The sequence below is a fragment of the Diabrotica undecimpunctata genome, chromosome 7 (genome assembly GCF_040954645.1).
Source record: "Diabrotica undecimpunctata isolate CICGRU chromosome 7, icDiaUnde3, whole genome shotgun sequence".
Taxonomy (NCBI): domain Eukaryota; kingdom Metazoa; phylum Arthropoda; class Insecta; order Coleoptera; family Chrysomelidae; genus Diabrotica; species Diabrotica undecimpunctata.
This window is the reverse complement of record NC_092809.1, coordinates 542,205-557,440: the sequence shown is the minus strand read 5'-3', so window position 1 is coordinate 557,440 and position 15,236 is coordinate 542,205. Positions and strand designations below refer to the sequence as shown.

At 30.7% G+C, this 15,236-nt stretch overlaps 1 protein-coding gene across 1 annotated transcript in view; it reads right to left on the bottom strand.

Moving 5' to 3' along the window:
- Positions 1–12,798, bottom strand: part of LOC140444900 (uncharacterized) — a 95,192-nt gene extending 82,394 nt beyond the window's left edge. Inside the window, exon 1 of the mRNA XM_072536583.1 lies at positions 12,088–12,798. Coding sequence (XP_072392684.1) covers positions 12,088–12,207 — 120 coding nt within the window. The 5' untranslated portion in view covers positions 12,208–12,798. The remainder of the gene's footprint in view (positions 1–12,087) is intronic.
- Between the last annotated feature and the right edge of the window lie 2,438 nt (positions 12,799–15,236).

Sequence of the window (15,236 nt, the reverse complement as noted above, 5' to 3'; positions counted from 1 at the left end):
CTTCTTTTGTCCAATTTGCACTTCTCAAACAACGAAATTGCCTCAGATGATAGGCTCAAAAAATGCCTTCCCTTGCAAAATTTGTTAATCAAGAAGTTTCAATCAGCATATACTCCTGACAAGAATGTGTGTATAGATGAGACGATGATTCCTTTTCGAGGACGACTGAGCTTTCGCCAATATATACCGGGGAAGCGTCACAAATACGGTGTGAAATTATTTAAACTATGTGGAGTAAAAGGTTACACATACAATTTTAAAATTTATACAGGAAAAGAGCAAACACCTAATGAAAAGCCAATTGGTACAAAAGTGGTGCTACAGCTTATGGAACCACTTTTACATTCAGGTCGCGTTTTGTGCACAGATAATTATTACACTAGCGTGAATTTAGCACACGAACTTCTGTACAAAGATACACATTTAATAGGCACACTGAGAAAATACAGGAAGCATAATCCAAAAGTAGTAAGTGAGGCTAAATTAAAAAGGGGTGAATTAGTCATGAGACAGAGTAACAGTAAAATCATAATTGGAAAATGGAAAGACAAAAGAGATGTCATGTTTCTCACTACGGAGTCTGTGCCTGAAATAGTGGACGTGCCAACAAAAAGGGGTGTCGCGAGAAAGCCTTCCACAATTGTGCAGTATAATAATGTGAAATCATTTATAGACGTCTCTGATCAAAAAGCATCATATTCATCAGCAGTGCGTAGGGGTATTAAGTGGTATAGGAAAGTTTCAATTGAACTTTTGGTTAACACATCTATTATAAATGCACATACTGCATACGAGGCTATAACAAACAAAAAGATAAGTATCACTAAATTTAGAGAAGAAATCGCCTCAGAAATTTTTCGTAGTCGAAATATTCAGATGAAAAATTTGGATGATCGTCGTGTTAACCAAGAAAGAAATCACAAACTTTCCGAAGTGGAACAGAGAGGTCGTTGTACAAGATGTTATAAAAATAATAGTGCTAGAAATGGACGTAACTTTGCTATAAAAGAAACAAAACGTGTTAAAACATCTTGTCTAGCATGCAGTGATAAGTTTTTGTGTACCAACTGCTTTTTTGACACTCATTACTGTCAAGCAAAAAAATGAACATTGTGTCCAAAAATGGTACACATAGTTTCTAAGAAGATAATTACGCATTTATTTCTGCCACAAACTGTGTGTACCATTTTTTGACACGGCCCTTACACATGATTTTTTTTTCAAAAAAATACCTAAATGTTGATATTTACATGTTTTTAGTATTAAATATTGTGAATTTTACCAAAATATAGTTTCAGTTTCTGACAAAAAACTTCAAATTTATAGCCAGTAGCCAAAGTGTTAATGCCGTTTTTTTTTAAGTACTAGGAGTACAAATGTCTTTTTGTGTAGATGTCCATTGAAAAGTTACATTAAGATAACACTTTTGAGAAGACGCAATTTTACTTTTTTGATGTTTGGGGGTGGTTAATAAAAGCTTAAGTTGAAGTTTGTGGGGTCACAAGTGTCACCACTCTTGTCGCCCGGTTGGTATCTGGGAAAAAGTGGGGCAAAGGGTTTTCGCGCTGTATCTCGTAATTATCAACCCCACAGAAAATTTTATAAAAGATTATTTGTAGCAAATTAAATTTTCTACAAATTTATTTGTATTAAAAATAACTAAAAATTTTTGAACACTCTTTTTCTGGTAATTTTACAATAAAAAGACATCAGAGCAATTTTATAGAGGGTTTTCAACGAATAATTTTCACTGCAAAAACGAACCATTAGGCTTAATTTTTTATTATAAATTTTTGAACTCATATAATTTATTATATTGTTAACATTCTTATGATATTATTAGTTTATTATCGACCTTTTTCCCGGCCAACTATGAGGTAGAGTCTGGAGGCGAGTTTTTTAACTGCTATCTCCATTATGCTTAATTCACTGACAATTTCCAGGCGAGATAATTTGTTTTCCAGCTATTGTTTTTTATTTTCTGTGATGGTCTAGGCTTCTAATTCAGTATCTATCCAAGGTGAAAGTTTGCGAAAGCACGAAAGTTAGAATTGGCGTCATTGTCGGTAATTCATCTTCGAATTCTTCGATTAATTTTAATATGAACTCACAGTGTTTGGGTCTTTTCCGGGTTTAAGGATAGGAATCACTAAGATGTTTTTGAATGAGTCGATAACTATGTTATTTTGAATGATATGGATGATATTGAAGACATTTAGAATAATATTTTTAGCAACATCTGGTAAGTTGGTTAGCATGGGATATTTGTATTTTTCGTGATCAATTCCAGGAGAAGTATTAAAGCGGTTTTTAAGGACAAAGTCTAATTTAGTTTATGAAAAAAGGTTTTAACAGGAACTGATTATTTTAGCAGTCGTTTTCTGACATTTTAGACGATTATCAATGCGTGGTGACTGTTTATAAATTGCTAATGCTTCTTTTCTGTCATTGATTATCAGATTATTTCTGGATCCCGCCATGGTGGTAGGGGATCAATTTTTGGATTTAAAAATATTGTATTGAGGAACAGAATTAAGAGGAGAAAACGATATCTTTCATAAGTGTTAATAGAATTACTGTTGTTGGAAAACATATTATTAATTAAGAATGTACCTATATAGGGACCGATTGACCTGTAGTATATGTATTGCTATAGTTGTAAGTAATGATATATTTATTAATTCTAATAAATTTGCAGTTTTCTCCTGAAGAAGTCACAAAATCGTGACGAAATATTGAGACTTAAAACGAATAAAGAAAATGCAAGGGATATAATATTACCATAGTTTTTATCTAGTGTATATATTTCGCTCTTCCTGTAGAATTTGTTGTGGCCTATAAATTTCAAACTATTATTAAGAAAAAAGGTGACTGTAGTGAATTCTTAAGTGGAATTTAATTGTTGAAAAGTAAACAAGATACGTTTCTGGTAATTCGGGTTTTTCTCCTGACCAATCCTTGTAATTGTCGCAAGCCGAACTGCCCATATGGCCGTTCGGGACATCTGCCAAGATCGAAAAAACGTAAAAATAGTCAAAACTGTTCCTGCCAAAACTCGTTCAACACTTATCTCTAACTTCACCTCTGAGCCAAAGTTTTGAAACAATCCAGCATGACAAATTGGATATTTTGATAGCAAGTATGTACCCAGCTGTCTATTTTAAAATGATTATGTCACATTATTTTCGAAAGTTACGATGTTAAGGAAGTTGGTGGTGTATCGGTTTCCGTAAATATTAATATGTTTTAATAAAAATGTATATAGTGATAACAGTTGAATGTTTTGGATTCTTATCAAATACCAATAATGTTTTTGTTTTCGAAAAATTATCATATCCGCATAATTTGTCAGATTAATTAATAAGAAACGTGTTTCCAAGCAGCCAGATTTGTGTCGTTTACTAAAATTTTCGATAATACGAGGTTTGTAGTTTATTTCGTTATCGCTTACAATATAACTCTATTATACGTAATAGTATAATACCATTTAAATTACTGTAGGTGTAGTTAATTACTATTTTTTTCAAAAATCAGGCGTGCTTCAATTATGTCTTACCCACATTGTTTTTGCCTACGAATAATACATCGAAGTTGGTCTTTAGTACTTTTAAAATGTCATTTTTGACGTTGCTCAGATAACTTCATTCATTTTTTGTTTTATGGCAAACAATTACCCTATTTTTCATAGGTTAGAATATTACATAACATACAATTTTATTGCTTTATCTCATATATTTTCGAAGTAATATCAAAATAGCTAACAAAATTCCTAAACCAGATCAAAATTTCTAAATCAATCGTTAACATTTTTCAAAATGGTGACAAAAATGAAGTGAATATTCCACTGTCTCGTATAAAAATATCTAACAACCAATATTTTATATAATTTCTATATAAAATAGAAAAGTCACAGTACCCATTTTGCTGATATCAATTTCAATACTTAATCCGCTTAACTATCACAGCGAACTATATATTATAGTATATAATTAAAAGGGTTTTTTGACCTTAGAAGCGAACTAGTGTGCTCCGCTCAATTGATCCTGAATTTAAAGCCTGCATTTAACATGTACCTTCATTCAGGTAAAGAAAAAAGGAACTTTTGATAATTTCTGCTCTTTAGATCAAGACACAGGATTTATTTTCTATGTACTATTATTAATTTATGCTTAATGGTAAATATACTGAGCAAGGATAAAAACAGAAGGCAAAGTTCGGTTAACAGGCGAGATCTATTTTGTTTGTAAAAAATCCCAAAATTGTACCACAATCCAAATTTTAATACAAATCGTCTTGCAAAAGCTTTTTTTTTAACAAAAAGTATTTGACATTGAATAGATCCAGTACGTTGGTGTGTTTACCATTTAAGTGCGCTCTTGTTAACATTATTCCCATTACACAGCACCATCAATCTTATTCAGATTTACTTCTAAATCTATTTTTACAATGTTAGTAATAATTACAGTACTGATAGAACATCTATTTCGACCCGGAATCGTTTACATGATCAATTTGGTAGGAATAACGAAGGTCAAGGTAAAAGTAAAAAATATTTGCTGTAAGTAGATAGCGAGCGATTAGGAAATAGCAAAAACATTTTTGTTTTGTTTGACGTTTTGCATAACAATTTTATTTTGAGTAAGCTCTCGATAAAAATGTAAATTGAGAATATGTGCGGGAATAGAACCCGGTGGTCCGCAACTGAATTATTTGGATATTCTTTTATCCTATATCTTGTAAACAATTAAATTTTTATGGTATTTTCGGTACGTTTTTGATTCGCACGTGTCATATTCATTAACTGTGACGAGAGAACGCTACTACCTCCCTGATTGCGAGACTATAATAATGTTATACAGTGTACATAACTGGACACCAAATGAATTACTACCCCTTAACATACCTTGGGAGCTTAAATAGATAATTTCACATAATGAGTAGGTACCTACGAATCACAAGGCTATTGGACATGTTTTTAAAAGATAACACAACTTCATAAATTATTCTAAATAAAATTATTCTCTCATAGCTATGTTTTCTTAGTTAATGGCTTAGTTAATAATTATTCCAAGTAATTGTGTGGAATATAAATAATATAATCAATTGGAAAATGTTCTGAAAATTGTATAATTGAAAATGAGTAATATTATTGGAAAATAACTGTTAGCGGCCAAGAATAATTTGTTGAGAAAACCAAAAGACAGTGAAATATCAGATGTGCACCACAGTCATTAAAAACTTTTTCTTCTTAAAAGTGATACCTTCATTACGGAGGTTGGTAATCATTATAGCCATTCTAGAGCTCGAACCAACTGCTCTAAAGAGTTGTTTTGAGCTCCAACCATACCATTTGATTAGATTCTTCAGTCAAGATATTCATCTTCTGCCGAAACTCCTGCTCTGTATTGTGATTATGTATATTATGTTCTTTATTATGATTCCCTCTTCTTAACACTTCAATGTTCGTTACATTATCCACACATGAGATCTTCAGAATCGTTCGACATGTCCACATCTCAAAGGAATTAAGTATTTTTATCACTTATCGATTAAGCGGCCACTCTTTGATTCCATAGTCTTCACAGACACTTTATATTACTAGTCAATCGTATTCAATAAAAACTCATTGTGGTACTCAATCAAAAGCTTTGGCATAGTCTCAAAAAACAGTGGCAGTGTAAAAATTGTTGTTTAGTGCTTGGTAAACCTTATGTAGTACAGAAAACATAGCACCGGTAGTAAGACCATTGGTCTATGGTTGCAGAGACATTCGATTTTTCACCACCCCTATGAAGAGGAATAATAATGGCTGTCTTTAGACACTCTAGAAATACACCTCTTTTAAAGGAATCATTAATTTGTTACGAGCAGGACTTTTGCGAGAGATTTGAGTAATTTTTTATGTATAGTGTATTAGTACTACTAAAGTTATAGTCCACGTCGACCAAAAGGAAAGTGCCAGACAGAAGGCATAAATTTTGGAATTTACGAAAGTTCTGAGCGGAAAAAATCCTACCTAAACGCCGGGTTTTCAAGGAGGGTTTATACCTGCTGTCCTTGATTCACTAGCTTCCAGTATTATGTCCCCAGAGTACGCGTGGTAAATAATAGAGGTGACACTGTACATCCTTGTCTGACTCTCCAAGTTTTTCGGATATTTCTTGATGTAGTGAGTAATACTTCAAAAAAAGTTGTAAACCTTATAGAAAATAAAATATAATAGTCTAAAAAATCAAATATTTTAAAATAAGTTCCGAACGCTCGGTATTTGCTGAAAAAACTATGTCAGTCATAGACGACGTAGTGTTCTTAATAATTATTAAAGCACCGCAATCCAAAAATTGACAGTTTTTAGGTGAAAAGAATAATTATGAAATTATATCAATATAAATATATATCATCAATAAACTAAGTAAATCAATTAACATTTTTTCAATTACCGAAATGAAATAAACACTCTCGAGGCTTTTGGTGTGAACACATACTTATAACTAAAACTTTTTCAAACAATCATACTACCGAAATCGTGTATATTTCAGCTACAACTTCACCCTCTTCTATCACCAAGAGGGTATTTTAATCAAATTAAATATATAGGTTTACAGCTACTTTAACAAATTAGATAGGTACATTTTATTGACTATTCAGATAGGCCTACCGAGGATGGCTGCTAATTTAATCAAAGCTTTAGCAGGCAGCTGAAAGAAGAACGACACTAAAAAAACTATAAAACCTCAGACTAATGGGGATTACACTTGAAATGGGCTAGAAATCAAGTTTCTCGGGCATGTAACCTTGAAAGATTTGGCCAAAGAAATAGTGTAGAGTTGGATTTTTTGACACAGTGCATGTTTATAGTTTTTTACGATTTTGGCCTTAAAAAAATTGAAAGTATTGATTTTGAAAAATATTTAATTTTAAAAGCAACAATGTGAAAACGGTATCGATATTTCAAGGCATAAAAATTAAAATCTTTGACACAATGCAATTCTTAGGAAATACTCCAGATATATTTAACCACAAAGGTAATTAGCAATTTTAAGAACATGTTTTTCTTTTTGGGATATTCTTGTCATTGTTATTTTGAGAGTTTTACAAGAATGCAGCAAAAATGAGCTTTAAAACATTAAAATTTCTAAAATTGAATATTTGGGACCAGAAATACCAATTGTAATTCCTGATACAAAACTTAACATCCAGGATTTTACAATTACGGAAGATTTTATAATATTATAAAGAAATGCTGTTCCTTCTGATTTGTTTATTAATTACAACAACAAGTGTGACTTATATCAGTAACTACGTTGGTAATTACAGATAAAAAAAATTATTTGCAAAATAGAATAGATCTATTATCTAAGTAAGTAAATTAGTTTTTTCAATTACTGGAATTATTTCGTTGGTAATCCTGTTTTTTAATTTACGAAAATGTTCAAACACGATAAATATAAACAATAATTCAATGCAACATAATTGTTCCAATAAATATCTTGTTTTGTTCAGATTGAATGGGAGAAAGTACAGTGTGTTACTCGGTTAAAATAAAAATTTGATCTACTCTTGGTTCCTCAGGTTAAAATTTCTAACCTTGTTCAGAATGTAATATTTTATCACTAAAAAATGTTCACTAATGCGTTCATTTTTAAGGAGACTCTGATTTTTATGTCCATCCATAATAAAAATATTAAATACCTACTTAAATAATTATTTTATAGATTTCATATTTTTAGGTTTGAACACGATTTTTCATTACCTTTCCTAAAAAAAAAGACTGCAATTTTGTTCCGTAAAAATATGTTTTTTAAACATATTACTTCAGTCATTTCTTAAGTATTTTATTATAGGCCACCGTCGTGTTTATAGATCATTAAAAATTTAATTTTTTTTACAACCATTAAAGTTTATTTAAATTAAAAAAAAATTGATCGTATATATTTTAGGCAATATTAAATTGAATTGTAATTTTAGTTTGATTATACTACCAATACTCATTCAATAAACTACTTAATTATAAATTTTGGACAAATTTAGTGATTTTGTTTAAATTTAAACATTTGATTTCGTAACTTTTTAATTTTTCAAATGGATTATTATTGTGGAGTAATGTTTATTATAACCAATATTCATAAATAAATATAGGAAAGATAAATTGTTGAGTCGTCAGAATAAAATTCATTTTATTATCCTATAAATAGGTCACTGGTACTTAGCGATATCAAAATATGCTATATTTCAGTATTGAGTTCTATGTGCAGAAATCTTTGGAACTTTTTTAATTGTACATATTGCTATTTGCATAAAAAGTTTTGTATTTAATCATATTTGGGAAATGATTTCACGGTAGGTAACTAATATTTTAACGAATATTATTTTGGATAATAAATAAAACAAATAAAATATTTTTACTATTTTTGGTCAGCACCCTACATTACATACATTGTTCTTACCAGATCTGTCGAAAAACATTACCTTCATAAGAATTAGACGATATAATAAATGATCCTAATTTGATGGATGCTTAAGAGATCGATGTAATAGTGCTACCGCAGAAATCTGATTCTTTAGCAGATGAAGATGAATCTGATGATGATTTAGTCCAAGTAAATGATGTATGTAGTAGTACGTACTTGATATGTTACATTGCACTTGCACTTCATGAACTTGCAATTTACTGGGTATTTTTTAATAATTTATTTACCAGTAGATATTTATTAATTAATTCACAAAAAATGTGTATACTGAGCAAAAGGAACCTTGCAGGATATTAGATTATGGAAGTGTACTAAGTATGTGCTATACAAGATACAAAACTCTTTGTAAAGATAATAAGTGTGTTACTATAGCATCTAACTCCGATAATATATAACTTATTGTACAAGCTAGTAGATGGGATCGCAAGGCCGAAAGAAAAGTTTAATTTCTCAACAAGTGTTAAAACATTATAATATCTACATGGGAGGCGTGAATTAACACTACTGTTTTTCTGGAAAATATGTCACCAAAATCAGAGCTAAGAAGTGATATTGGACAATATTCACGCGACAGAATGATATGACACTTTTGCTTCTTAAAATTGACACTTAGTACAAGAAGTATAAGTAGGAAGACCGAGTACCTACATCATCATCAAAAGCTTTTATGGACGTAGGACTAGATGGAAAAGGAAAGAAAAACGTGAAAAGCAAAGACGATGTCATGGAGAAAATTGTAAAGCCAGACTACTAACATATTGTGTAAAATATACTGTAACATTGTGTACAATTATACAGTATTATAAAAAATAACTTGTTTTTATTAGATGTAAATAAAAATTTTAATTCCCATAACTGTTTTAACTAATTCATAACTCGCAAATATGATAACCCTAACGCCCAGTGTGCTATTTATAGATCGAATCTGAATATAGATTCATTTCATGAATATTTTCTTATTAAGAAAAAGCTTACTGATAATTAATTATGAAGTAAAGTTTTGAAATATGGAGAACCAAATAATTTGAACGTTAATTAAGTAAGTATCTCATTATCTTAGTAATATAAGTAAAACAGATAAAAAGTCAATTATTTCGATAATGTTGCATTTGAAAAATATCGCAATAATATAATAACTAAGTATTAAATTACTGAAAATTAGAAATATAGTTTCTACACTATACAAAAATCATAATGACACTGGAACTTGTTCAATTAAGCCTAACATTTAAAAGTAAATAATAAATAGTTTATATTACAGGAATATATAAGAAGTCGACATGAATAATGTAGATATTAGGCAGAATTCAACAGAGAATGTGAAAAGTAATAAAAAAAAATGAGAAAGCTACTAGACTTGCAGGCGCAGCTGATATATGTTGTCAAAAACCTTTCTACCACATGATGGTGTAAGGTGATTCAACATTAAAGATGGTTAGAAAAGAAGTGCATCTCAAAATAGACAAAACTAAATCAACAAATACTTTCAAGTCTTTCATTTACAATATAGTTGATAATAATATGTGCAAGTTAATGCAGTATTTAATGGTCGTTGGAAGTATGTACTTACTACTTACAATTTACCAAAGTTGGTATAAATTACTCATAATTAATATATTTATAAAAAAAACCACGAAGAAGATTTACGGCGTATTTAAGCAATTTTTGTAGTATCCCAACATCTTCCTTTTGGTATCAACTCAATTTTGTAATTTTATGCACTAGAGAACTTCTCAAATGAAAATATTAATATTCATTGAGATTAACATTTGAGTTCAGTTATTTCTACAGTAGAAGCTCCAAAAAATTCAGAATTGTAAAAAGTATGGAGAAATAATAAGATCATTGTCCTGTCAAACTTCAGGACAGCAGATCGTAGAGTTTCACGAAATTTGTATTTTTGTGTGACTTTTGAATAAAATTTGAAATGGAATAATTTAAGTTTGTCTGATTTTTACAATAATATCAGATGTTATCAGACATTATCAAAACAAATAGTGCTAAAACTGGTGTAGGAATGCAGCTATTCACTGTTTTTTTTTATTGCCTTAAAAGTAAATAATTAAATTTACCAGGAAACAAATACTTTAAAAATAATTATTACATGTAAACTTCGTTGCTTCAAATGTTGGTAATTGTGATATTTTGAGTTTTTAGATGAGACTGATCATACGTAGTAAATTTCATGAATGGGAATTTAGGAAACATTGAAAAAAAATTATTGCATCACCAGAGATTGGATTAGTTCATCATCCAAATCAATTAGATAATAGAATAGGTCAATAGGCATAGAAGAGGTAAAAAACATTCATAGGATTTGTCCATGTTACTTACTTATATTAAAAACCAGAAAAGATGACAAACATCTACAAATAGGTACTTAAGTATATGCCTTTAGGATAATAAATCAGTACAAACTGATAGTTGGCCTGATAAAAGAAAAAAGAGATAGTAGTTACAATAAATTTCAAATATAATAAAATTTATAGACTTTTTGGTCATTTGATAATATAAAAATTAACCACTATGGTTAAAAAGAATTTCAGATGAATGGTTGGTACGTTTCGGATTATAGATAATACTGTCTACAGACAAAAATAATCAAATTAAGTGTAAAATTTTAATACTTATCCTTTTTACAATGCAAAATTATGTGTGAAGTTTACTCTGTAGTGAGAAAGCAATCTATGGATTTCTCCCAAATGTCTTCGGAAAATTACAAATAACACTTTTTGTGACAACTTTCATACTGTTTTGGTAACTTTATAACTTTAGATACATACTAAAAGCAAGCAATCATATAAACAAAAATAACTAAATTTAGTATTTTTCCTGATGTCACGAAATCCAATTTAAAATTAAAACATGAATATGTAGAGAATGTTTACCCTCTTGCAAATAATATATTCAAAACTATAATAATTATAGCATGAAGAGCACTTAAATTTAGTTCTATAGAAAACTTAATATATCCGAAACAGTGGTATGAACCTCAAATTGTTTTTATGGACAACTATTCACTATGAAATTGCCAGTCTATATTTCATTTATAATTATTTAACAATACTACATAATAATATATTTTCACTTTCCCTTTTTACTGAAATTTTTATTCAGAAATATCAAAATATTTGTCTGGACGAAGAATGATTTCAAAACATAAATACGAATTTAAGTTATTGCACATTATAATAAAATAAATATTTATAAATTGCTAAACTGATTATGAAGATAGTTATGTATAGGTACACTGTTGATCAATACTCTCTTCCAATTTTTTTGGACATAAATTCAGATTTCTTTTTAACTCTATTTAACGTATGCTTATAAAAAATATAGGTATAGAAAATCAAGCAATTCAAAATCATTTACCATTAAAACTCAACACTAAGTATATAATATAATAATTACATGTGCATTAAACATACTTTAAGTAATTACTGTTGAGCAATAAAACACATTATTTATTTTTGTGGAAGATTTGTGTCAAAGTTTACTACAATTTCATACCTGTTCAGAAATTTCAAAGAGAAAAAAACGTTATCCAAATTGATCACAATTAAACACTGCACAAATATTTTTCTTTTCGAAAATTAACAAAAAAATTTCAACCTACCTGAGTTGCATCAGAGTAGGGAGTCGACGAATTTTTATCAACCAACTGAGAACCAAAGATGGGTTGACCACTAAGGGAGGGTGTCTCGGATCGCGAGGCATCCATGGTTTGCGGCAACATATCCAAAATAAATTTCAAATAAAAAAAATCGCACAACACCCACTAAAGAAAGTCACTTATAATCAGGAGAAAAATTTGTCTAAGTCCTCAAGTGCCTTGCACCCGGCTAGCTTAGCATATTACACTCTCCTCCTCGAATGTAGGATTTATACTGAAAACACGAACTGTATGTTTTGAGTTTGTATCTGAACTCAGCTGTTGTCCCCTCTACGACCCTAAGTGGGGTCGGCGCATGCGCTATATCGTCGATTCCGAACCCCGGACAGCTGATGATAGGTATACGAATCTGACACTTGTATAATGCGTTATTTTTTTAAATAACTACCCCAGGTCGTACCACCCCGACAAATACTCGAAATAGTTTTACACAGCAAAGACAGATTTTTAAAATATCGAATATTTCAAATATACCTAGAAAAATATAATCTTTAAAGAGTACCTATATGATTTATTAGGCATTTTCACATAGAAAATACTAATTTAAATGATTTTACAAAAATCTTTTAATGGTCAAATGTCACTCCGCGGGAGTATGTAAACAAATCAAGCAACACGGATCACAACTAAATGTAAACTCCGCACATTTCACAGTTCAGCAACGAATGAGTGAGAGTAGAATTGTTGGAGACTCCCCTCCACTTCGATAACAAGGGTTCGGCGTTTTGCCGTTAGCGGCGCCAGCTGACGGTGTTGCTCGCCAGGGACTGAATCAAGTTACTAGAATAGGAAAGGTGACGCATTTAGGGAAAAATTTTATTTATAATACTAGAATTTATTCTATACCTACTTAGAATACTAGATTAGAATACGGTTCATCTAGAAAAATAGAATAGTCTTTCATATACGATAATATTTTTGCAGGTCGGAATACACTTTAATTTGTTTCCAAGTTCTAATCAATGCCAATGCAGTGTCAAGTATAGCAAAACGTTTGATGAGATTAGAGTAAACACAAAATTACTGAGAATTGGGATCAAAAGTCAAAGCACATAATATTAAACCATATGGGTATACAAAAGATATTTGCTATATATGGATATGGATGCATAGATATGGATAATTAATCAGTAGCGCACCTAGAATTTGCCTCTGTGGGGGAGGGGGTTTTGGTTGGTCACCGAAATTTTTTTTATGATGCTACCTCCATTTGGAGTCCTTAAAACGTGTGAGTAACAGTGTCGGAATAGGGTCCTGGCGGGGGGGGGGGGGTTAACCCCCAAACCCCCCCCCCCTGGGTGCGCCACTGTAATTAATTACCTCATGTTACGTAGAGATAGGGTAAGTTAATTATTCTTCTCTTCTTCTTCTTAATTATTATTCAGAAACTAATTATTCATACATACAGCAGACTCAGGGATATTCGCCTTTGGGTATACAGGTTAGATAGCAATGACAGATCAACACTCTATCATCATCTACTGACATGAGTGTGCTAACATTGACAGTATTATTGGTAAAAATATATTTTTTATAGACTCTACTACAATAACAAAGAGATAATTTTAGTTGCCAATCAATTAAATTTGAGGATGCTTAAACGTTATGATTAACAAGCAGCCTACGTAGTTAGCTGATATTTGCGTTACCTTTTGTATAAAAGTCGATCAAATTGTTGACTTGACCGAACCAGTGATCGGTGCATCTGAGGTCTCTAAAACGCTGTGCTGATGTTTTTATTTCATTATTTAAATAGATAATAAATAATGTTGCAGCTGTGTTCAGCTCGCAACTTGCATGGAATGGAAAAAAATTGATGGTTTACGAGTTTTTTTACTGGGAAATTGATGTATTTTAGGTTAATTTCGGCGTAATTTGTGACGGCCATGATTTAACTAGTTTTAAATGTCTTTGATAAATTGATGAGGGGTAGTTAGAGAACGAATAGAGATAGGAATTTGATAACAAGGAAAAAGGTTTTAGATTAGAATCAATTTTTATGTGATCCGGAATGACAATATTCTAATATATTACCAAATGTTCTGCTTGGTTCATTGATAATATCGTCTTCGTAGTGTTTGAAGGAATTATATAATGTGGTTTCTGTTATAAAAGTAATCTAAATATAAATCGTAGACTAATTTTCGAAACCAAATTCAACATCTTTATCAACGTCTGTTTTGCCTTGCAATTTTTAGAAGGCACAGATTAAAGCGGAATTCTTGAATTTGGTTTCGAAAATTAGTCTACGATTTTATTATCAGATGTCGCTACATTGCGTCTATACGAAGCCATGTTAGAGTTGCTTCCTAAGACACAAAAGGTTTATTTCACGTTCAGAGCGTTTGCGAAAGCCGTTCTGATGAGGCCTATTAGGTCGAAATACGTATAAACGGATGCGCAAGCTCCCTGTACGTGAAATAAAATCTCAACTGTCTTTTCCTTTTTGTAAATATAAATCTAATCAATACAAACGATGTAAAACCTTTAAAACTGCCTATTTTCAATTAGACAAGTACGTCTTTTGAAATTAAACAATTTGAACTACAAATTCCACCTAATACCGTCTTCGTGGAAGCATCTTCCGTGACGTGCAATCGTTTGTAATGTAAAGGTTTAAATTATACAAATTTTTTTTTGAAAAAAAAATTTTTGTTATATTTGGTATACAGCCAACTACAGGAACTTGGATTCCTTGTGGATTTTAAATTATTCGTTTTTCGGCATATTCCAAATGCCTGATATTTGTTGCCAAAATTCAAAATCGAAGGTTTATGTTTTAAATTTAGAAGATTAGGCACTAACTTTAGAGCCTAATCATCTGTGTCATTTCATCTGTGTCGAGTAAAGTACAAGAAGCCAGTTACGCTGTGGCTGAGTTGATTGCAAAAAAATTGAAATCCCATACAACTGCCGAGACGACTATTTTGCCAGCATGCTGTGAAATTGTTAAAATTATGTTTGGTGTAGAATGTGAAAAAAAGGTTAAAAAATACCATTATTTAATAATACTATTAAAAGGCGTATCGAGGACATGTCTAAGGATGTTAAATCCCAAGTAAATGGAAAACTCAAAAAAAACAGCTGATTTT